Below are 23,701 nucleotides of genomic sequence, written 5' to 3' on the forward strand. Positions count from 1 at the left end.
TGCAGCTCCTGTGCTGTCAAAAGGAACACTGCTTGCTCTCAAACTGCAACTCCTAATTTTGGTAGCTGCCTCTGCAGGAGTGAGTGAAGTAGGAAGGGACATGACAGGAATTTTTTGGGAACCACTAAGGAACAAACATCTACTGCACTGAACACAGCTCTACCAAACAGAGCTTGTTCCTGCAGCACTCATCTGGCACAAAATTCAGATCCCTCCTGGTGCATGAAGGCTTGACTCAGCTCTTAATCAAGGCAACACAAGTTCATCCATGATGGAAAAGTCAGACTTCAAAAGTGCAGCACGTGTTGACTTGTCCTAAAAGACAAGGCTCAAGATCCTCCTCCATACTTTGGACTACATTTTTAGAGAATTTAAAACATTCTGAATTGAAGTGGTATTTATTTCCAAGAGCCACTGATCCTTGTTAAGTGACGAACACCCCAATGATCAACTCTGAAAACTCCTTGAGTAGAACACAGCACTAAATCTTTCAACACACAAGTAAGATTTTTATTTTTTATCAGGCTTATAAAAATTGGGATCACACGATGTTAATGTACAACACCAGAATTTTTGCACTGATGGATGTAACATCCAGTAATTCATACCAATACTGCTCTTGGTAAATAAATGGTAAATTACTGACTGAACTATAGGTTTGGTCTCTGTTTTGTATCAGAAGCCTGAACAAAATCAAGAACGGTTGACTATTAAGGATTAACCACGCAAAAGGCTTTCCAGATCTATTCTTGAAGGTATCTCAGTTAAGGAAAAGCAAAGGCTTTCAGCACGAATAATTTAAGCAGTTTGCAGGGTTGGTGTTTTTTTGTGTGTAAGACTGGTCCCATATAATTAAGAAAAGGAAAAGAAAAAAGCAACAAAGCCCCACAGACACCACTGCTTCTAACCCGTAGTACAAGCCTGGCCGAAAAAAAAAAAAAAAAAATCACAATTCAGACATCCAGGCCTTGCCATAGGATGGGTAAAATAAGCCTGCAAAGTATGTCAGGTGGAAACATGAAATGCTTTAACAAATATACGCATCTGGTTGACTTTTTGTTTTTAGAAAACAAAGCCTGTTTCTGTCAGCCTAAAGGTTTGACAAATCTAGATCTGGAGAGATCTGTGTTCTTCTAAAGACACTCAAGTTCCAGACATCCACAGCTCTCACTCAGGGAATAAGTACCTATTTCTGAATGCACCTAACTCATACCAATCAACCAGAGCCACTTTGTAGTATACAACTGCATGAATTAACAACAAAGGCAAGGGGAGAGCAGGCAACATCATGTTCATACCTGGGGTCTCTACCACATGGACATTGGCTTCACCATTTGAGTTGACAGAGTATGTGAAGTAGAACCAGCAGTCATCAACATCCTTCTCTTTGCAATGAGACAATGGATCAGGCTGTCCGGGCTGTGGCAACTTGTCTCGACTCTCCACCCGTGTCATGTTGAAATGCATACATTCCTGAGAACATGTTTCCTTCTTTTCTCCCTTATCGAAAGCTCTGCATTGAACGCAGTCCCTGTAGAAAGTACAAATCAGAAGCAATGCTTTTTAATATGATCATGAAATATTTCTAGCATTTATTCTGAAGAAACATAAAGGAGAAAATGTGGAAAAAAACAAATCCAACACTTGTGCCATAAAGGTCAGGAAAAAATACGGCAAGACATGGCTCTTTACTAGCCATAGCATTTATGTACCTTATAATTAACAAAAGCCCCCTTTAATAAATTCCTCTTTCTCTGGATGATCCACAAGCTTCTGGGACAGGAAAAAAAATACCTATATCTCAAAAAGCAAGTAAAGCTAAAACTTTTCCAAACACCTCCACCTGGAAAATTAATACTTTCAGAGAAAGCAGTGTAGGAACAGAATATATATAGTGAAACAGTATCTGAGACACAGACTGGTTAAAAAGAACACGAGTGACAAGCTTTACAGTAGGATATCACTCTGAATAACTCACAGGCTAAGCAAGATTTTTATACTGAAAAAGACTTTGCAAAGAGAAACCTTAAAGTCAGCTGCACGAAGCCAGGAATCAGCCCAGCCACTAAACATAAACTTACTCCAAAGTTTCTGTGCAGAAAATGCTTAATTTCTAAAAATCTGGAATTCCAAAGGCAGGGTGCAAATGTCACTGGCCCACACAAATCTAGATTTGATTTTTGTCAGTACAGTCAATGACTTTTCAGTAGTATTTCTGAATGAAAATTTTAAGCTAAATTCTTAGATGAAGTTTTAACTGTCCTGGAAATTGCACTGTATATGTATACTTTTGTTACATTAATTTTAAAAGGTCAAAAGACGATGGGACTTTACAGTTTGTCACATTACAGACCTATGTTCCTCTCAGCTCTGCAGAAGGCAAGCTGTTGATAATCAGAAATTAAATAGGGAAAAGCTGTAATCTGCTCCTGTCAATCTGAATGGTTGAAATTGATTTAACATAATGTACACATTTCTATGCCTAACAAAATATGGCAGGGAGAGAATGTAAGAAATAATTAGTCTACCTGGAAGGAATCAAAATACTGTATTAATATTTTGTTTGTAATTATTGATTCTCACCCAACAACTTTTCCTGCCTGAAGAGACCATATGATACAATGTCCCTGCACTCTGTGGTGGAATAAAGCATGGTACCAAAAGCCTCATTTTAAAAATTCTGCACACGTAAGCTTCACTAACTCAAATGCACAGAGGCTGTGACTTGCTTTTCTTGGTACTTACTTATGCTCGGCACAGACCCCAAGGCAAGTCTGACACATTTCACATGTAGGGCCTTGGAACTTGGGATCCGTACAATTACAGGTGCCACATTCACAGGTTCCTCTTCCATTGCAAATCTGCCCATTTGATGCCATACACGGTGCAGTGTCCAAAGAACAATCGCATGCGCTGCCAGTGAAGTTGGGGAAACACTCACACACTCTGCATTTACAGATACCATTTCCTGTAAATCGAAAAGATACTTAGTGAAATGAAGCCTAATGTAAACCATAACATTTGTGACTGTAAGAAATAAGTGTTTACCATCTCAGGATAGATACAGAGAAAAGAAAACCCTTATGGAGAGATAATAAAGGCACTAACGAATGAAGAGCTACAAAAGAAATTTTAGCTCCTTAAAAAACTACTTACAGGCATTTCTTCCCTTTTTGCATTCTCCTACACTTATTATTTCCTTCCGTAAATGCAATAACAAGACTAGGAAAAGGTGCTCAAGACCAGTAAAACACGATGGCCATATCTCCTGGGTGGAGAGCATTACAACACTGCTTCAGTTCAGTTTTCTATGCATACAGACGAACTGATGACCCCTCTCTTCATAGCTATCACTATGCAGATTTATAAAGCAAAACCTAGAAAGATGAGTAATGCACTAACTTACACTTCACAACACAGAAAACCCCTCTGGCTCCCTAGAACACCACCATTCAGCTGCTGTACTTCTGACCTCACCCTACCAAACTTTATGCTCCTTATCCTCCCTACACAGAAATCAAGGTACCTGAATCTCCAGAAGGGTTTTTCAGATAAAATGGAAAGATCTTTGGCTACATCTCTCCTTCTCCACTGAGAATATAGTGTTCAAGTCAATACTTACTTGTTACCATATATTTTGGAACACCACCACCATTGCTCCTATCCTTCATAGAGCAGGTGAGTAATACTGTATATTCTGAGCAAATCAGACAGTTGAGATATTCTCATAATCCAGCTAAAGTTCAGTGACTTCTCGGTTTTATTTTTGTATCACAATAAAAACTGAAGTAGTAGTTACACTCCTAGCAGGTACTTCCATGTGCCTAGGAAAGTTTTAGGACAAAAATGCATGCAGCAAAATAACTTAAGACACTGGCCGCTGAACGGCTTTCTAAACTGGTTTTGATTTTGGGAATTAACTGCCACCAGTCTTGTCCTAAGCACTTCAAGGTGTTTTTTTTTTTTTCTGGATCTTGCACTTCTAATCTTCACTTACTTTCCAGAACAGTCTCAAGACACCATCGCACTGGTATCCTGTCAAGCACTGAGTCAAGCACTCTTTAACACAAGTAAGCTGAGGTCATTATCTCTTTTTATCGACGCAGTGGTTACACTGAGACAGCATAGCATTATAATCTCAGGACAGTTGTCTCAGCATTCTTTACTATAATACCTGAAGGTAATTCTGTAATACACAGCAGAAGTCAAGTTCACTTTACATCCTTCCTGGAGCTGTGATTCAAAGAAGGTGAAATGTGTATTAACGCACCATATGTTCATGATCAGAGAGAGCTGTTTTATTAATAGATAAGTGTTTTCAGTCACTAAACCTGTGAATATTCTCATCTCTGTTATGAAGTATCTATGATTTTTAAGCTAAGTATAACCACTCTACAGGGTATTGTTGACGGACTTGTCAACTGCTGGCCAGTTTTGCCTGCAGAAAACTCTGAAGTAGTTTCTCACCTCCACAAATCAAACCATTTGATCGATCACAGTTGAAGTTATCACATTCACAGTATTTTCCAGAATACACTTCATTGGTGTTTTCTCTTTTCTTGCATACACATTGTCCACAAATGCATTCTCCATTGTTACTGCATATTTCTGTACTGTTCTCTCTCCTGCAGTAAGCATCCATATCCTCACTATTTACTTCATCTGTACTACATTCACATAGTCTTCCAATACGTCCTTCATTACATCTGCAAGGTAAAAACACAACTGAAAATGTAAACTTTAAACTAATACAATAAAAATACTGCAAAACTAGCACAAAGAACAGGAATAGAAGTGACTATTCTCTCAAGGGATGTTCCAAGTTAAACTTCAAATGAGATTTCCAGCTGACAGCTACGTAGCCATTCTTGAAGCTGCTGGAGAAAACTGGACTAAGTTGCTCCTATACTGATTATTTGTTCCAGATAAGAAACTATGTGTCACCACTTCTATCTAAATTGCCATATAACCACTATTAACCCTGTGACAGAACAGGAATTATTTTAAAGTGACAGTGATTGTTCATTGTAGCTGCTGTCATCTTTCAATGAAAAGGTTTCCCATGAACAGCAATTACGACAATTCAGCAATTCAGCGCAGAGCTGCTGAACCGAGATCTTCAGGCATCAGCACTTTTCATTATCAAGGTTACAGTATTGATGAACAAATGGAGGTTGTTCTTGTTCCCAGCGGTGACGGACAAACTGTTCTGGGGTATCAGAGACAATGGTTATCAGAAAACTGTTACTGTTGCAAAAGCAAAAGGCTGTTCTTGCCCACATGTTTGTTCTCTGCAGCATGAAGCCACGGGGACACCAGTGACAGCAATACCAAGTTTAAGAGTCTTTCTACACAAAGAGGAAAATCTATTCTCTTTTAGGGGAACATAAAAATCTGACTGCAAAAATGGAGCAATGGCCCATAAATACTGGATACAAAAAGCTTATTCCCCAACTTTAAGAATACTAAGCAGTTACGGGGCCATACCTCAGTCTTTCAAACACCACATTAACCTTCACCAGGCAGATAGCCCATCCTACACCAAAAGTCCTCGAAGACTGAAGTCAGTGTCTTTCATTTTATTTCTAGTAAGTCATATTAATCCATGAGGAGTGAGAATGCTATGCTTTATTTTGGTTACAGTTCACTGAGCAGGAACCAATACTCTAAAGTCCTGGATCTTGTTTTCCTAGAGATCTTAATTCCATTCTGCTCTTACCGTTCCTGTCTCAAGGGCTTCCAAGAGGAAACAGCTCATTTTTGCTGTAGGTTTCTTGGGGAAGGGGTGGGGAGACTTTAACCTTGATTTACTAGATTTATCTTCAACCAGTTTTCACTGAAACTCTAAGATTTTGCTCTGCTTTCATTGTGTGTAATTAGAGATAATTTTACTTAATATTGTGTAATAAGGAATACATGTGTAATCTAATCCTTGTGATGGGCAATAAAGGACATTTCAAAGTATAAAATATATTAATATAAATATACTAATAGATAATGGATTAATATAAAGCTATATATATAGTGAAAGATTTATAGGTATATGCAATTAGAAGAAATTTTGTAACAGGACCTTAAAAGGTTACAAATAAAACCATAAAAATAAAGACAGAGAAGAGACTAGGATGTCATCCAAGACAAAAAGTGGTTCTTTTATGACTTTTTAGTCTTTCCTACTATGAAACAATTGGTGCCAACGTGGTTAGGAGCTCCTACTGAAAAAACTAAGAAGCCTTTGGATTTCTCAATATCAACACACCTCACATTATAAGGATATAATTAGATCAGTACGAATACTTGCAAAAATATCACAAAGTGTCTGCATTCATGTTATCCCATAAATCCGTAATTTTGCTGTATTACATGGAACTCAAAATTAAATGTAGAAATAGAAAAAGCAGTAAGACCTATATCCTTTAAAGTACTGACTCAAGGCCAAATTGGAATTCTGACTTGCACAATACTGCCAATTTAATGATCAAATTCCTATGAATTCCAGCATAGGGATTATTTGCAGACATAAGGCAGTATGTAAAAATACCCTAGAAAAATAGGCGTCTAGCACTAAGTTTTGTCCTTTCACAAAAAAAATCAGTAAAACCAAGTAACCTCCAATTAAAGGCACAAAGGTCTTCCTCACATTTTTCTTCTGCAAAAAGCAACAAAACTGTCTATTTACCTGCAGGCACCACATTCAAATGTTCCATTTCCTTCGTGGCAGGCTGGACTATTAGGTTCTCCTTCACTTTGACACTGACATTCACAGATGAACTGGAGATTAATTTCCACTTCTTCAGTGAATCCCAGTGGTTTAATTTTAATGGTTTCATTTTGTCCTTTCTTTGGACATTCATTAGCTGTTACATTAATCTCAAATTTAACCTGCAAAGAAAAATAAATGGAGTGCCACGTTAATAAAAGGATTTTTGCCTGTATCATTAAAAAAAAAAACAACTGAGCATTGGGCACTTTAAATGAATTTTATATATTTGAGTAGCAGCATATATAATTTAAGTTACCTCATCTCCAATTGAAATGTTAGAACATTTCCTTCCATCTTCTTGTGTGTCATTCACTCCATTCTTGCAGAAAGACTTATAACTGATTGTCACTCCTTTTGGTAGCTTGGTGTTTTCAAGGATAACCTCTGAAGAAAGGGACTAGAACAATAGTTATTAGCTAAATTTGACGTGAATCGCATAAGCATTCTCCTGAAGAAAAGACATCATACAACTATGCACAGCCTAAGTGCAAATCCCACAGGCACACTGGAATTAAGCACATTCCAACGCGCCAAGAAACACCAGCCCAGGACTGCCCATAGTCGCGCTGTGGTGACCCCTTCTCATGGCTGAGTCTTGTTACGCAAGGTCAGGGCAGGTACAGATGCTGGAGGCACTTGTGTAAATACGCCCTATTTTTCCTTTGGAGTACAAGGGGGAAACAACGCAGCTATGAAGAAAATACTTTGGGGCTAAACCCAAGAGTCCCTGAGGTTGACGTAGGTATTTTGGTGTCAAGGGGTTGCAAAATGGCCCTTTTCTCCTCCACGTGGAAGGAAGGCAAGAAGTGAAGGTGCTGAAGAAACAGTGTGGGGTTTTGTGTGGTTTTTTAAAAGGGAAAACATGGATGATAGCTTCTAATCTGTAACATTGTTTTAAGTAGCTTTAAGAGAGTCTTTCTAGCCACCTAACCTCTTATTGCCATAGTGTCTGAATATCTAACATGGGTTTACTGCAATGGTGGTATATTAATAGTTTAGTATACTATTTTGTAGAAAAATAAAAATAAAAATCCACTTTGGAGTATCCCCTGCTATTAAAAACTTGTAACAACTTAGAAGAAGATTAATACAACCAAAATAAAAATCAGAACTTACATTGTATGCATCAATGATCAGCTGAATCACATTGCTGGAGTTTGAAGACAATGTTCCCACCGCTGATTTTGGTATCAGATTTTTCAATTCCTTTTGATATTTACAAAAGTAGAAGGACAATTACAGTTTTAATAAGGAACAAAGTAAAATTTGTACTATAAATACCTGTAAAGTGCTATAATGCTTCAGTGGATTAACTAGTCAAGCTCAAGTACTTCAAAAAGACAAGGTCATGGTGTTGCCAGTGATTATTATGATTTTTGAGGTTATATACAATACTACTATAAACAAACATCCAGTCCTTTCTTCTTTGCATTTTCGTGTCAAATTTGGTAACAGAATACTAAGACCTTCTCTTATATTGTATGTGGTCAACTTGTACATCTTCATGATCTTAGAGAAGCACCACACTTCTAGTGCATAAAAGACAAGCAGATAAAAGACGATTTCTAATGAAAAAGAAAAAACTTACAATGTGAATAAAGTTTAAAAAAGCAGAAGAAAAATAAAAAAACCCCAAACCACCTTCTTCGGTTAAAGCAAGGAAAAATATGCATCTTCTTTACCCAGTAATTCCCTATTTCACAATCACATTCAGCAGTTTAGTTAGTTTTAAACATCAGGAATATAAATAGACCACAAAGGATAAAATATGTTCTTTCATGAGTATGTCTCTTAATTCGGTGTTCACACTCCCCTCAGCTATTTTGCTGTAAAATTTTCACAAAAATTAGCACTGCAAATATGCTCTCCACTCCCTCCTACCTATGAAGGATAAAGAGGGGCAAGGAGGAGGGGCACTTTCTCCATGGAAATTACACATGAACTCAGTATTGTTTTGAACAAGTAAAAAAGGCTTAAAAATAAAACCAGAAATAGCAAGATACTACTTCCACGATCACTACCTTTCATAGTAACTTTTATTTCAAATTAAATAATTTTAATGATTTCAGAGCAAATCTGAGTCAGTCTTAGCGTTTGATGGAAAAAAGTAGAGACCAGCATTGTGTGTTACTTACCTTATAAACTGCCTGAAACTCTTCAGTAACAGCAAAGATTGTCTGAATATTGTTCTCACTAAGCTTCTGTACCAGATGAGCAATAGAGGGATAATCCTATAAAAATCAAGCATAAAATGCAATTCAAATTTGGGACACATTGCTAGAAAACAACCAGAAAGACTTTGACATCATAAATACCTTTAGAAACATACATAAGAGTTCTAACTAGCCAGCTTATGTCACAGTTCAAAACCAAAACAACCACTGAAAACAAACATGCACTGAAAAGATTCACACCTATCTTCACAGGTTTTATCGCACCTTTTCACAGTAAATTTATCATATTCCCTGCCACATAAAGTCTTCCTCTTATATCCTTAATCTCAGTGTTCTCAGAAAACTCTCTTTTGTAGATTTCCACATGACTTATGAAAACTACTACCTTTTGCACTTTCTTAATTAGGTGAAATAAAACTGAACTAATTTGAGGTTTATATTGACCAATATTCACTTAACTTCAGGAATTTATGAACACACAAACTTCATAAAGCTTACTGTGTTTACCCCATCCAGTAAATGTGTTTCTTTTTACCTTTTGTCTGATCTACCTATCAATGAACCATTAAGGCAATGTTGTTAAGCATACTTTAACCACAAACTTTGCATTGTAAGACTTCAAGCAAACTCAAAAAAAGCTGGCCAAAGAGCTCTCTATTTTACAGTAGTACACTAGTTCTGAACACAAAGACTCGGAAATGGTAAAGGGACAGAGCCACTGAAGTTTGCCAGTGGACATGTAGAATTATTATTAAAAAGGTTAAAACCCAACAACACAAATCACAGCATGAAAGTTGCCATTTCTTGAAAGTTTCCAATGAAGACTTGATTAATTATTGTATATTTGTTATAGTTAACTAAGGTCCCTTGATATAATACAGAGGTAAATGGGTAAAGTTCACAAGATGTAGCACTCTGAAACTATACGAGATGACCTAATGAGGTTTTTTTGAGCTTATGCATCACAAAATATTAGTTTCCCTAGAAGATGATGTGAAGACTTACATAATAGTGGCTCATTGTGTACATATTATTTTCCAGATGACATTTCCCATCATTAGGTAAAACAATTCCGCCAAGTTTACCATCTCCTGCAAAGTGAAATCCAGCATCTGTGGAAAACACTAGTAGTCGTGTAACATTTCTCCAGCCAATTTGTTCCTTGGGAAACAAACAAATGGATTTTTGGTATTCTGCAACAATTTACTTTAGAACATTGGAGACCAACACTTGAGAAATAAATGCATGCAAATGTAGACAGGCTCAGGGGAAGCCACACTGCAAGAGTCACCATGGAAATCATATAATCCACTCAAACCTTTAAAACAATTGCATTTAACTGGCTACTCCGAAACATCTGTCGCAAGTTTTTCACCAAACGCAAGAAATATTCTGAGATGTACTTTGGTTTGTTCAGTTCTCACCAGAGTATTTAGAGGGCAACAGGGTTGTAGAAATCGGGCACATAAATCCAGCATGTAAAGTCCCCTTCCATCATTACTACACAGCCCAAGCAGAGAGGACAGACACTCACAGAATCATAGAATGGTCATTTTGTTTCAATCCCTCTGCCACGGGCAGGAACACCTTCCACTAGACCAGGTTGCTCAAAGCCTTGCCCAGCCTGACCTTGAACATTGCCAGGGATGGGGCAGCCACAACTTCTCTGGGCAGCCTGTTCCAGTGCCTCACCCCTCTCACAGTGAAAAATTTCTTCCTAATATGTAATCTAAATCTACTCTTTTTCAATTTAAAGCCATAACCCCTTCTCCTATCACTACATGCCCTTGTTAAAGTCCCTCTCCAGCTTCCACTGAACTATACTGAAACAGCTACAAGCAGCATATAAAGCTTTGAAAGAATTTGAGAATAGTTGCTTACTCAGGATTTCATATGCTTTTGAGCAGAATTTGACTCTTCTTCTGCATCTAACTTTAAAAACTTTGTACTTTGGAATGCATCTATCTGCTATGAACATGACCTCTAATCAGCACTTTACTTCCCGGTTTCATTCACTCACTAGAGGTCTCCACAGAAGACAAATGCACATGTCCACGCAGTCTGCCTAATCTCTCTTGTCTTGCTGGCATGAGATTACATGTTTAAGTGTCAGCCAGTATAAAATGCTATGGCTATATTCAAACAATTTAATCTAATAAAGCAGTAAAGAAAACCAATACACACTTACCCCACAAACTGCAACCTGCATTATTGCATCAAATCCACCTTCAGGAGAATCTAAATTCCCAGAAATGTGCTGTTTACCTACAAGTTCATTGAACTTATTTCCTTCACTGGTAAGGCTGAGTACATTTTTATAGCTAAATGGACTTGTACAGTTCTGGTCGCCTGTACAAGGATTTCTGAGTTTGGCTGGTGTTGTACTTATATATGGCATCACAGTTTTCTCCACAAAAGAGCCAAAGCCTAAGACAGAACAACAAGAACCCTGTAAGTTGAAGAATGGAAGCCTCTTATTTATATTATGACACAACAGAATGCAAATGCATTATAGTTGAATTAACATCAGAAATAGTTCTCATAATTGTTTACGTTCATTTCTGGCATTCACACCAAGTACTCTTACGTTCCTCAACAGGTTCTATCTATTAGAAATATCTGCCATAATACTGGTAACTTTAAAAAAAATAGATTACTCTTTTTATGTAAACATGTGAAAAACATCAGGAAGGATTTTTTTTTATTATTATTAGGATAGACAAATCATTCTTACCAATTCGGAAGTCTGAGGTTATTTTTTCCATTTCTAACATCAGAGCCGTTCCAAGACTTTTTACATTCTCTAAATCATCTTTCATAGAATAGGAGAGGTCCATAAGATAATAAAGGTCGATGGGGTAGTCTTCAGCTCTCTTAAATTTCAATGAAACTGTTTGGGGTTCCCCTGTTTTAAACAAAAATACAAATCACTAAAAATTCCACATGTGCACAGTTCAACAAGTATTCAAGAACTATTTATTTCAAATGTCCAACTTCACATTTCTAAGGTATTTTTATCTCCCCACAGACAACATTAACCTGCCAAAAAAAATAAAATCAAGCCTCTCTTAGTTGCTGCAATTTCAAATCTTCACACTTGCAATAATTTTAACAAGGTTCCAATAGGATCTAATAGCATAAATTTTCAATATCTATTTGCATCCAAGATGATTCCAAAAGTTCATGTTTATTTTAAAAACAAAACAAACCCCAACCAACCCAGCAAACCATCCCCACACTGCATTGTCTAAATAGGCTTATAAAAGAAAAATCAGTTCTCGATCGGGTATTTCCAGTTACTTGGTATCAAATAAAGGCTAAAAACACAGAAACAGCAGTGAGATAATGGCAAGTTACTATTTGTTGCACTTGTAAGCCTAGATCCTGAGTTTTGTCCACAGAAGTGTGTAGTTTCACTCTGATGTTGAAAGTGCAGAAAATTACACCCCACCCCGAATGGAAAAGTATTCTTTTTCCCTAATTATATATGAAATAAGGAATAGAATTAGAAATTTTATCCTCCACTCTCATCAGCCACCGATGTTAAATGGTGATGTTACTGCTGCTGAAGTCTGCTTAATAATTATCAAGCATTTGCTTAGCATGACCAAAATTAGCAAACTGGGGAAACCATTAGACAGGCAAAGTGAACAGCATATGGATCATGAAGCTATGCAACACTGTTTTCACACACACACACACATGCAAAAAGGCAAAAAAACCCACCCCAACAACCAAAACCTTAAAGCTTTAGATTTTCATAAGCCACTGTTTAAAAGAGCCTGAACAGAAAGCAAATATCCCCCTCTTCAAGCACACAGCCTTTCACCAAGGAACTTAAAACCAAGAGAAGTGCTTATAAACAGAGTCATAATCTTTTGAGTAATTAGGTTGTGGTTGCCCAGGTCTTTCATATGTTCTGATGAAGAGACTTTTGTATCAACAGAGGAACAGTAATTTGGTTTGAAGCTCAAAAGGTCACATTAGAAATAAACAGGAGTAATACCAAAATTACCAAGTAACTTTATTTTCCTTTCTTCTCATTTCGCTAAACTTCTTCAGATGATCTTGCATTTATTAAGGCAATCACCTCCAAGCAGCTGACCCTGAGTACAGGCTCTTATTCCAGGTAAAAACAAGGTAGCTGTTCAATATGTCTGCAGTACCTAGGAACTCTCCTTAAGGACAATCTCCATTATGCTCAAGTACTGCATGAGCTACTAGCCCTGTTCTGTCCTTCTTCCCCTTTGAATGAAAGTTCTCTTTAGGGGCTGGAAATGGTACACAGCTACTTTGTTCTCTTTTCTGTAGTCCTGTGTCCACATCTTTAGCCTCTGGAAAGTATTTCAAATAGCAATTCAAAAATCTTGCATAACTACAAAACAATTCAGTTCTGGCACACATGCTTTAGGCAACAGCAGTACTTCAGTGAAAATGAAATGCTCTAAAGTTTTTGCACGCTCCTCCACTTTCATTCTGAGAGGTCACACTGTAGAAAATCAACTACAAAATATGGAAAACAAACCATTTTTGCCTTTCTGATATATATTCAATCCATGCTGTATCTATTTTCTCCTAAGTTCTATTGGGAAAAAGTGATATTACCTAACCTTCATAAAAATCAAACAATATCTGGAGTATCTGAACACCTGGGGCTGACCTGAATGGCTTTGCTGTCATTCAGGTTATCTGAACAATAGTAGTTCCTGTAACAAAAAGGTTACACATTCAAAACAAAAATCACAGATGTGGTGGTGACAGAAAAATCATCCAAACACTAGAATGAAATTGTCCTTACCGACTCTTAGTTTCAGTACTAATTTTTGTGGCTGGATCTGTGTAATGGCTTCTGGTTTCAGCTTCTCTGCAGCACCTATCTTACGATTTGTTACTTCCCTATCTTCAAGCACCTGTTTGCTACCTCTGGGATTTTCTATATCTTCCATGGGACAGCCTTTACTCTTTAGTGCTGCTAAGTCATCACATCGGGCAGATGTTGGTTCTCCTTCTTGAAGAAAGTCCTAAAAAACACAGGCAAAAAGGATCAAGTTTACAGCTATCTGCTATTTGTTATATTCTACTCACAGTAACACTTTTTACGATGACTCTATTTCTTCTTTAAGTTCATTAATACAACGCCCAGTCCTGAAATATATTCAAATTATACTAAACACATCAGCTACTACTACTTAGTCCAGGAGTATTCATCTATTTATATCCAATTGGGTAACAATTGATGAAAGAAACAAAAGCCCAATGTCACCTCTGACAGAAGCTGAACATCCTTTTAAATCAGCTACTGTAAAAGTGACAGCAGGTGGAAAAAGCTTTCATCTGCATGTAGTAATCTATAGAGTTAACCTATTTGTACAGGCTGCTTGGCAACTATCCTCCCTTTTAACTTTCTTTATTTTTTTTTAATGGCTTTATTAATGATTATGTAAGTGTACCTTGGTACTCCACAACAAAATAATGGCAATATGCTGACAGAGCAGGGGAAAGACAGACAACTCCTATTTGGGGGAAACTGAGTCCAAAAGTAAAGATACGTGAGCAAAACCAATATGTAAGTTTGTACTGAACAACAAACTACCATTACCTCAAGTCTAAAATAAACCCCTCTAAACTCAAATATAAATAAATAAGGCTTCCAATTGAGAAACTTAGCAATTCTGATCCCTTCCCTCCCCCCCAAAAAAGTATATAAATAAATATATCTTAAAGCTTGTCAGTTCTTGATTACTAGGACCTGATAGCTCAAGGCCAAATTCTAAAGTTAGTCAGTTTAATTTAATGTCTGAAGCTAATAAGCTGTTTTGGGGAACAGTAAGTAAGTACTATATGGAGCTAAATATACAGTATCATCTTCTAGCAAGAAACAGGAAAATTTCCCAGTTTTCAGTAACAAACTAAAGACAATCAGTAGGAAGCATTTTCTTCTGTTTCTGACCTGAAGAAGACACTTCAGCATATACAGGCTAAATCACACAGTTTGAGATTATTTTACATTCTATATTTCCTGAATTTGATTTTTAATTACATAAGAAAACACTCTTTTTATTTCAGATTGAAGCAAACCCAAACCAACCTCCAACACCCCAAGTCTACCAACAACAGAAAAATAAAATCTGAACATCTTTCTTTTATTAAAGAAAACCTTCAGTCTCTTCCCCTACTCCACCTATGTCTGCCTAAAATTACCTCTTACTCTAATGTCAGTGGAAGAACATAATTATGCACACCCAGACAGATTCCATGCTGGAATGTTTTTAAATAACTGTGAGACAGCCTGTAGGGTCTGTATACGCTTAAAGTTTACAAAAGGAGAAGTAAACACATTGTGAAAACCAATTATACTCAAATCAGGACATCAGGGAAATCATAGTATCTGAACTTTTAAGTATCAAATTGAAAACTTACAGGAAACTACTACTAGGGAAAATAAACATTTCTATATTTTTAAAGAATTTACTAAAATCTCGAAAAACAAACCATACAAGGAATTTTGCAACACTTACTGTTTTTTTACACCAACCGCAGTTTGGTCCTGCTTGTATACATTCACCACATGATTTTGCATTAGCTTTTATGCAGTCACTCCCACCTAGCAAAGAACACAAATCAGTCACTTCATTTATAAAAAGGTGCCCGACAACAACAGAATTTTAGTTTATTCCATTCTGTTTTTTTTAAACTAAGTTCTATCTACAAACAGGTTATTAACATGAGTTATGACCGACATATTGCCATTAGCACTCATCTAATAATGTTATAGTTATCTACATAAGTAACTGCTAAATAAATATAGTTTTAAAGCAACATGAAACTACTGCAATGAAATCAAATGACTTACCTTGCTGAGCAAATCCATTCCATATCAAGCAGCAGAGGACACCAGCCCATGTGAGCAATTTTAGACTAGTCTGAAATACAAAAGAAGACCACTGTGTTTCAGAGGAGACAGGAACATGGAGCAGATGCAAATCAAATGAACTTAGTTGTATCTGCTGGACAGTTTTGCTCCAATACAATCATATTTGTGGGCTAAACTGGATTTAAAAGACATCAAAGAGGGTAGGTTCAAAAAATTATTCTGAAATACTGTTCATGCTGTATATACCAGCAAGCTACGAGAAGTCTGAAAACACTGCTCAGTTGGCGGATGGGAAAGGAAAGAATCCAAACCAATCCGTTAACATCTTATAAAAAAAATTTATGCTCTGAATGTTATCAGAGAGACACTTCTAAACAAAGATATCACAGAAATACAAAAAGGAAATGGAGCTTCTCCGTTCAAGTCTCTGTTTCAAGATAAATGGCAAGGCCCTTTCCAAAATATTTTCCTTGGAATCTTCAAAGGGCATTTTACAACCTAACTTCACACATCTTGTACTCCTGTCAACTTTAAACTCCTGGTTTAAACCCAGACAGTAACTCAGCTACTAGGAAAAGTAAAAAATAAAAATTAACTGTTAAAGCTGAAACCAGGACAACTCTAAACCAGAACTTTCTTCTCACATTATGCAACATGAAGCATCCTTGATACAAACTCAGCCCCTTTTCTAATTCTGTGGACAACAGAGAATTAATGGGTACCATCCTTATTAAAGAAAAAACCCCAACACTCTACCCTTTGTTCAGGGCTACAAATCTTTATGAAAGCCTGGCAGAAAAAAATAAATACAAACAAACTGTATTACCTACATGCTGTACAAGACAAAATTTGAATGCTTATAAACTACGATTTAGGGTTACTGTAATTTTCCCTAATTACTCCAGAGCTAGGATTACTTCTCTGAACACTCACAGAATCACAGAATGGTTTGGGTTGGAAGGGACCTCAAAGCTCATCCAGTTCCAACCCCTCTGCCATGGGCAGGGACACATCCCACTAGACCAGGTTGCTCAAAGTCCCATCCAGCCTGGCCTTGAACACTTCCAGGGATGGGGCATCCACAGGTTCTCTGAGCAACCTGTGCCAGTGCCTCACGACCCTCAAAGTGAGAATTTCTTCCTTATATCTAATCTAAATCTACCCTCTTTCAGTTTAAAGACATCCCCCCTTGTCCTATCCCTACAAGTCCTTATAAATAGCTCCTCTACAGGTTTCTTGTAGAGCCCCTTTTATGTACTGAAGCTGTTCTAAGGTCTCCCCAGAGTCTTCTCTTCTCCAGGCTGAATAACCCCAACTCCGTCAGCCTGTCTTCATAGGAGAGGAGCTCCAGCCCTCTGATCATCTTCACAGACCTCCTCTGGACTAACTTGTACATTCTAAAAATTGGTTTCAAATAGACCATTTTTTCCTAAATGTTATTCTACTCTCACAGGAGGTAGTCAGCCAGGGTGAGCTGTCACGTCTTTGAATTTATAGTACTATTTTAAACTCCATTTCTCTTTTATTCATTATGAGAATTCTGAGAACTTGGACTGTGGCTGCCACTTTTCTTGGTCATCCTAAAGTGCTATTGCTAATTAAAGCTTTACCAGTCATCCTGGAAACATCAATATTCTTAATATCTTTCTGTTCTATAAAATATATTGCAATATAGCAAGGAAAAGCAAATTTGGCAAAGTCTTCTAAAATGAACCTGACATTCTCTAAAAGATGTACTATTATGCATATAAATCATCAGCAAAGTGAGCAATACTTTAAGCAGCAAAGCAGTTGAGCTTTGGTTTTCCTACACTGATTTAATGTCATTGCTAATTATTACTTTGCACATCCAGCTAGACCTAACAGAGAAGGGACAGCTGCCCTAAAATCTGGTGGAGAAGGTTTCAAACACAGGCCAACCCTCTGCTAACAAACTGTATCCAACAACAGTATTAGATGGTTCATATATTTCCGACAAATCATTCTGGCCTACTCCTCAGTGGATGCTGTAGCCAGGGGGAAGTGGAGAGTTTATACATAGGAAAATTAAGAGATTTGCCATGGAATGACTTTGCTATATGTTATACATATGCACATGAGAAATTACCGATTAAAAAAAGAACTGTGAATTATACCTCACTTAACTTTTGAGCGTTACTTATTGCATGTAACTTACTCTGGAGCTTTCCCTCTATTTTGCTGCAGAGGTGAACAGGCCTTCATTCACAAAAACTCTTTCATGAACACTCTTTTATTAAGTCTCCTCTGTAAGCAATCACTTAGATCAAATTTGTGTAACCATGAACCTGGATCAGAGGGCAACCAAGACCCAACAAACACAAGTAGGTGGAAGACAGATGAAGAGACTGACTCAAGGTTAGAGAAAGACAGTGGCTATATGGCATAGGAGCACATCTGTCAGACTAGGAGTCAGGAGGAGAAAGCCTTACCAGGCTGCTCAACTTTTAGGTTCCTTCTTTTCTGTTTTCACAGTAGGTATGTTCTGTGTTTAGCAAGCCTTACTTCCCTCTAATGAAAGGATATTTTGTGACTTAAGAAGCAGTTTTGCTTTAAAGTTCAGCCCAGAACGGGGAGGGCTTTTCAGTAAGCTAAGCTGCTGGCATCAGTTTATAACCATCTTTTCTGTTAGCCAAAACGAGAAAATTATAAACAGTTCACCTTTTTAGGGCAGACCAGCAGCAGATGCACAGCAAGCCCATGCAGACTTATTTATATAAGTCAGCAAAGATGTGACACAGTGCTAAAACTATGATTAAGACCATTTGGAAGAGAAACGTTCCTGTGGAAATGCATCCACATGATGAACGCGGCTCTGGGCACAGATTCCCCATAAAGTTAACAAGGAAAATGTCCTCTTCCATATAAGGCTGAGCCAGCACCTCTCCCAGCACAGGGCCAGCCCCTCAACACATGTGAGCACTTCCTTTACCTCCACTGCCTAATGGCTTTTCCATCTGCTGAGAGTTGGAAAAACCTGGGTACAGATTTGCTAATTTTGGGCTCGACTCTAACGGTTAGTGCAAGCAAAGCAATGCGCAGCCTCAGCCTCCGACCACTGCAGCAGCGTGGTGCCAACAGTGTCAGACACATTCTCCTGCAAGTCACTGGTTAGGACTGTGGATTGCCCTTTGCAGATTCGTCTGTTAAGGGAATAAATCAAAACAAATAACGCCCAACTACACTAGACAGCTAAAGGAAGCCTTTGGAAACCATTGATGGAGCTGGAACTGAGCAGTATGCAACCACAGATGACTGGAACAGAAAAGAATCCATTGTTACGAGAAATAAATGATTTTTTTGTGCAATGTTTACTTGTTTTCTGTTATACTTGTTCTCTCCCTTTTAAGTAAATCCTTGAAAAATATCCCTGAGTCCTTGAAAAAGTGATTTCCTACCCAAAGAAAGAGGCAGCTGAAAGCTTACAAAAGGCAAGCTTGCCAAGAACTGTAATGTCTTTAACGATATCACCAGTTGGATCCTTTTTCAAAGGCTGCAAACGGTGTGCTGTTGGAAAACTGATTTTAAAGTTATTTCTGCACATTTGTGAGCTGTGCTCTATTTTTGTTAAATATTTCAGGAAGACAAACATGGACATAACCTTGAATGTTAGGACTTGTTGCTTTCCAAGGTTTTCATTTTTTTGCTGTCTCTACAAAGAGTAATTTTTCTTTATAAAACCAGCTTTGATGGAAATCTCTGGAGTTTCTAATTTGAAATTAAAGCCTCATTAAGTGACAACAGGATAAAGGAATGATTATTTCTTCATAGCGAGATTAACTTCGAATTTGCAAATTAAATACTTAGCACCTTTGTATTCTGCTAATCATTGAGATATTTACAAATAATGTTTACTACTCCACAGCACTGAAGCATTTGCAGCTTTTTAAACTTATTTATTAAAACACCAATAGGATCTCTGCAGAAAACTAAGTGGGCAAATGGAATCAAGAAAAAAGGGCGAGAGTTACAAAAACATCAACTCCTTTGAAATGAAGTATCAGTGGCTATTCTGCTCTCCTCTCACCGCTCTTCAGCTCAGCATTTCACCCTACCTGATACAATTCCTAGTTTACACCTATATTAAGGCAACACTAAAAACAAGCCACTAGGCCATTGCTGTATTATTCCACTCAGCCAAGCAGCAACTCATGTGACCCAGTACTCTAGCATCCATCAAGCCAATACCAAACAAAAGAAAGCACCACAAGGCATCTGCCCCTGCTGTGTACTGAAGTGTGTCTTGCTGCAAAGCTTTCCACTGAAATACACAACCACGCTTCAGGCCATGGGGGAAATGCTTAAATATACAGGGGGAAGTTAAGGAGTTGTGCAGAAGCCACCTTTACCTTTTTGAGGCAATAACCCAACAGTCTACTTGCTTCATAACCCCACACGGTACTCCACTTACACTTATACACCCAGAAATGAATAAGCAACTCACGCTTTTGGACTAGTGCCTGTGTTTCTTGCAGACTGACATCTCTTTGCATCAGCTGTGTTTTCACATGTTTAAAGCCCAATCAGAAATGCTGTATGGAATTGATCCCTCCTAGAACTGAGATTACATTTACAATCCCTTTCATCCAGCTTAAGGATGGAATGCCACCAAACAGAACTGCCTCATCTTCCTTGTTGATTATTAACCTTCTTTAATCAACCTCCTGATTGATTCTTCTTACTGCTTTCCTTTTTGACCAGTGCTAACATTGGTGCAGCCACCGAGAAGCACTGGAGCAAGGAAAAGATCTGGCTGAAACACTAATCCAACAAAGAAACTGGTGAAGGTGGTAAGATGGGGATGGAGAAGAGAACTGAGGGGATAAAAAGGCAAAGGACACTGCTGTTCAGCCACTGTCCATGGCTGTATGCTGGACTGCACTGGCACAGAGTCAACCTGCACCCTCAGTCTTCAAGACTCTGCTTATAAAAAGAACAGGAAGAGACATGTTTCTAAAACAAGCAGAATTAAATAGTCTCTGGAGACGCCCGTTTCAGGACTTGATGGCTACCCTGCTAAAAAAGCTCCTTCTTCCCTCACTCCAGAAGGTTTTCTAGCTTTAGCTGAGGGCCACACTTTTCAGCGTGAATCTTACAGGCCGACAAGAGGACTGCATTCACGTTTCTGGAGAAAAGGAAAAAAAGGACACAGCCATTTGCTTAACCGGAAGGGACCAAACAACCCCAGTGACATGGGACAGCAATTACACAGGCACTACAGACCTCTAGCAAGGACCCACACCTCTGTAACCACTTCTGACAGCCAGAACTCTCACGACAAATGTCATTAATTAGAAACCTAAATTTGCCTGGACATGCAACAACTCTAAGCACGTCTGCTTCTACAACAATTCACTGCAAAGCAGGAATTCACTATAGGCGAAAGTGGCAAAATAGTACCTTGCTGCTCTGCCTTGACAGAAGTATTCTTCTCAGAAACGCACAGGTACAGATATCAGTGTTTCACATGAAGGAGTTACTTTTGATTAAAACTCCCAAGTTTGTGGTGTAGATTTTCCAGCAAATCTTAAATAGGTAATTCTTTGTGACCTTAACAGCTATCTTATTTACTAATCAACGCAAATGTCACCACAATATTTAATACTAGCTGGAATGCGCTGCTTGCACAGTAACTTTCAGGACCACCAGATCAAGAAACTGATGCATTCTTCTTCATGGAAGTGGAGATTTGGGGTAAACACTGATGGTTGAATAGCAAGACATTTTAAACAAAGAACCGAAACCCTAACTCACCCTGCACAAAACTGTTTGTGCTCTTGATGCGGACCAGCCCTGTGATGGTTGCCCTTCACAGAGGGGCCCCGCTCTGGACCATGCACCAACCGCAAATAGCTAGTGGAGTATCCCTATGTAGGGGAAGTGAACTTGATGGGACCAGTCAGGACAACAAAAGAGCAGTCTCAAGAGCAGGACTTTGCAACACCCTGATCCACATGGAAATTCTAGATGTAAGCCTGTCTTCAAGAGCCTATCTACCAGCCTACCAAGAGTATGGCTCATCAAGATCACGATGTTCTCTCACTCCCTGGCAACTTTGCAGATGTTAACAGAGTAGGTTTTGAACTGCCTGCAGTAATATGGAAAGAATGGGACATTAACCCAGATTAACGTGCAAACTAAGAAATTCTTTAGCACTGAAACAGCTTTACACAAAAAATTCACCACACTGAGACTGCTTACTCAAACTGCATCCTGAAAAAGCTATGCAGCATAACCACTTCAGTTACTGTGATGCTACAGGATAAAAGAATCAGCAGTGTTCCACATCAGACTTCATTTCTCTGCCAGTTATCTTCTGTAAGTTAAGGAAGTAAAACACGCATAGTCACCAAATACTCATGATAAGCACTTCCATAACCACTGTTTAAGCAGGGCATTATAAGTTAAAATAATATATAATGAATCAGTTAGGACTTAAATTTTAATTACAATGAGTTAAAATCTACAGGAAACTGATTTCTGCATGCCAGAACCACAGGGAAGCATACAAACACAACCAGTAACACAACTGGTTTACTAAGACTCTCAGTTATGCCAAATTACTACCCATAGTTTATTCATACACACACTACACATTTAAAAAATTTCTCAAGAGATCAAGTTGCTTAAAGTTCACCAAAAAGGACTGAATCCAATGGGAAAAAAGTAACCAATAAGCGTTAGGTCCTAAAATAGAGTTGTGGGTCTGAAACCACTACTGAAAACCCAGCATGGGCACCTGCATCACACTGCCTCTTTAGCTAAGTGCACGAAAACGTCCATGTACAAGTACCAGGAGGCTGAGATCACAGCCCATGAGAGCAGATCTGTAAGGCTGTTCATGGTATCGGCCTGTGTCCCCAGAGTATGGGGGTTTGTTAGTTTATACACGATGCAGCTGCTTCAAGACAGAACAGCTAACTTCAAAAGCACTCACATTGTTTGACCATATTATTGCTTTTATAGGGAATTTATTAATGCTTGTTCCTGGATCTCACAGGAGCCCTCAATTTACTGACAATTCTGAACAGTGGAATGAAAATCAATCAGGTATGTTTTCTGAAAAGTATTTTTTGGTCTTGATTTGAATTACTGAGTGGAAACTAATCCATCCAAGTTAGGTATCTGGCTGATGGGAAGGGGGTGGGGAAGGAGATTTTTCTTAATAGAACACATACATTTCCTCTATAATCAGAAGAAAAGAGGTACCAATTTCAGAACAACTATAGATGATAAAGTTTTCTGATATTTGACATTTCTTTACCTCAAGAAAGATAAAATGTGGTAGATCCCATTGTGATACAGTTCGCATGATACAGGGTGGTAATAGTTCCCAGATATTTTACAACATTGAGGCATATCAGGAAGTATAACTGGGCTCCAGCCCCTCCTCAGCTCCAAAGGGTTTGAATTCACATTTCCTCGCAATGTGTTATCATCCTACAGGATATAAGAGCACTCTCCATCACTCCTATTAAAACAAAACTGCCATGCAATCAAGAATTAAAAGCATGGAGACAGAAAACAAGTTGGTGCACAGATGGCTGGAGGTAGGAGAATGATCTTAAAGTGGGCTTCCAGATCCTGTTCCCTGTAATATATAGAGATTTTACAACACGTTGTCAGTGGATAAAAGCAAAGAGTCTTAGGACCATGATTCAGAGTACAAGCTTTGGTTCTTTCTCATCACATGCCCTAACCTATAGGAAAGTGAAGGGAAACAGATTTCTGTTCACACTCAGAGCGGAAGAGAGCTTCTTTGTATCATTTGTATCTTTTTTTTTTTTTTTTTGGTATCATTTTGCATCATTTTTTTGTATCAATTGCAAGCTTTTTGTATCAGGCATGCCTACTCTGACTAGTGCACACTGA

The 23,701-nt window shown here is 38.1% G+C and overlaps 1 protein-coding gene across 2 annotated transcripts in view; it reads right to left on the reverse strand.

Moving 5' to 3' along the window:
• The window catches only part of ITGB1 (integrin subunit beta 1), a 47,407-nt gene that overhangs the window by 10,788 nt on the left and 12,918 nt on the right, over nt 1-23,701 (reverse strand). The window contains exons 2-14 of one of the 2 annotated variants that reach the window (XM_080610218.1): nt 15,791-15,860; nt 15,456-15,541; nt 13,736-13,958; nt 11,672-11,842; nt 11,126-11,364; nt 9,943-10,098; nt 8,899-8,994; nt 7,880-7,969; nt 7,020-7,160; nt 6,680-6,882; nt 4,468-4,706; nt 2,746-2,968; nt 1,299-1,531 (exon numbers count right to left, since the gene is read on the reverse strand). In XM_080610218.1, the coding sequence (XP_080466344.1) occupies nt 1,299-1,531; nt 2,746-2,968; nt 4,468-4,706; nt 6,680-6,882; nt 7,020-7,160; nt 7,880-7,969; nt 8,899-8,994; nt 9,943-10,098; nt 11,126-11,364; nt 11,672-11,842; nt 13,736-13,958; nt 15,456-15,541; nt 15,791-15,860 (2,170 nt within the window). Of the gene's footprint in view, nt 1-1,298; nt 1,532-2,745; nt 2,969-4,467; nt 4,707-6,679; nt 6,883-7,019; nt 7,161-7,879; nt 7,970-8,898; nt 8,995-9,942; nt 10,099-11,125; nt 11,365-11,671; nt 11,843-13,735; nt 13,959-15,455; nt 15,542-15,790; nt 15,882-23,701 lie in introns of both variants that reach the window. The other variant, XM_080610217.1, reaches the window with a different exon arrangement.

The sequence above is a fragment of the Psittacula echo genome (assembly GCF_963264785.1).
Source record: "Psittacula echo genome assembly, chromosome: 2".
Taxonomy (NCBI): Eukaryota; Metazoa; Chordata; class Aves; order Psittaciformes; family Psittacidae; genus Psittacula; species Psittacula echo.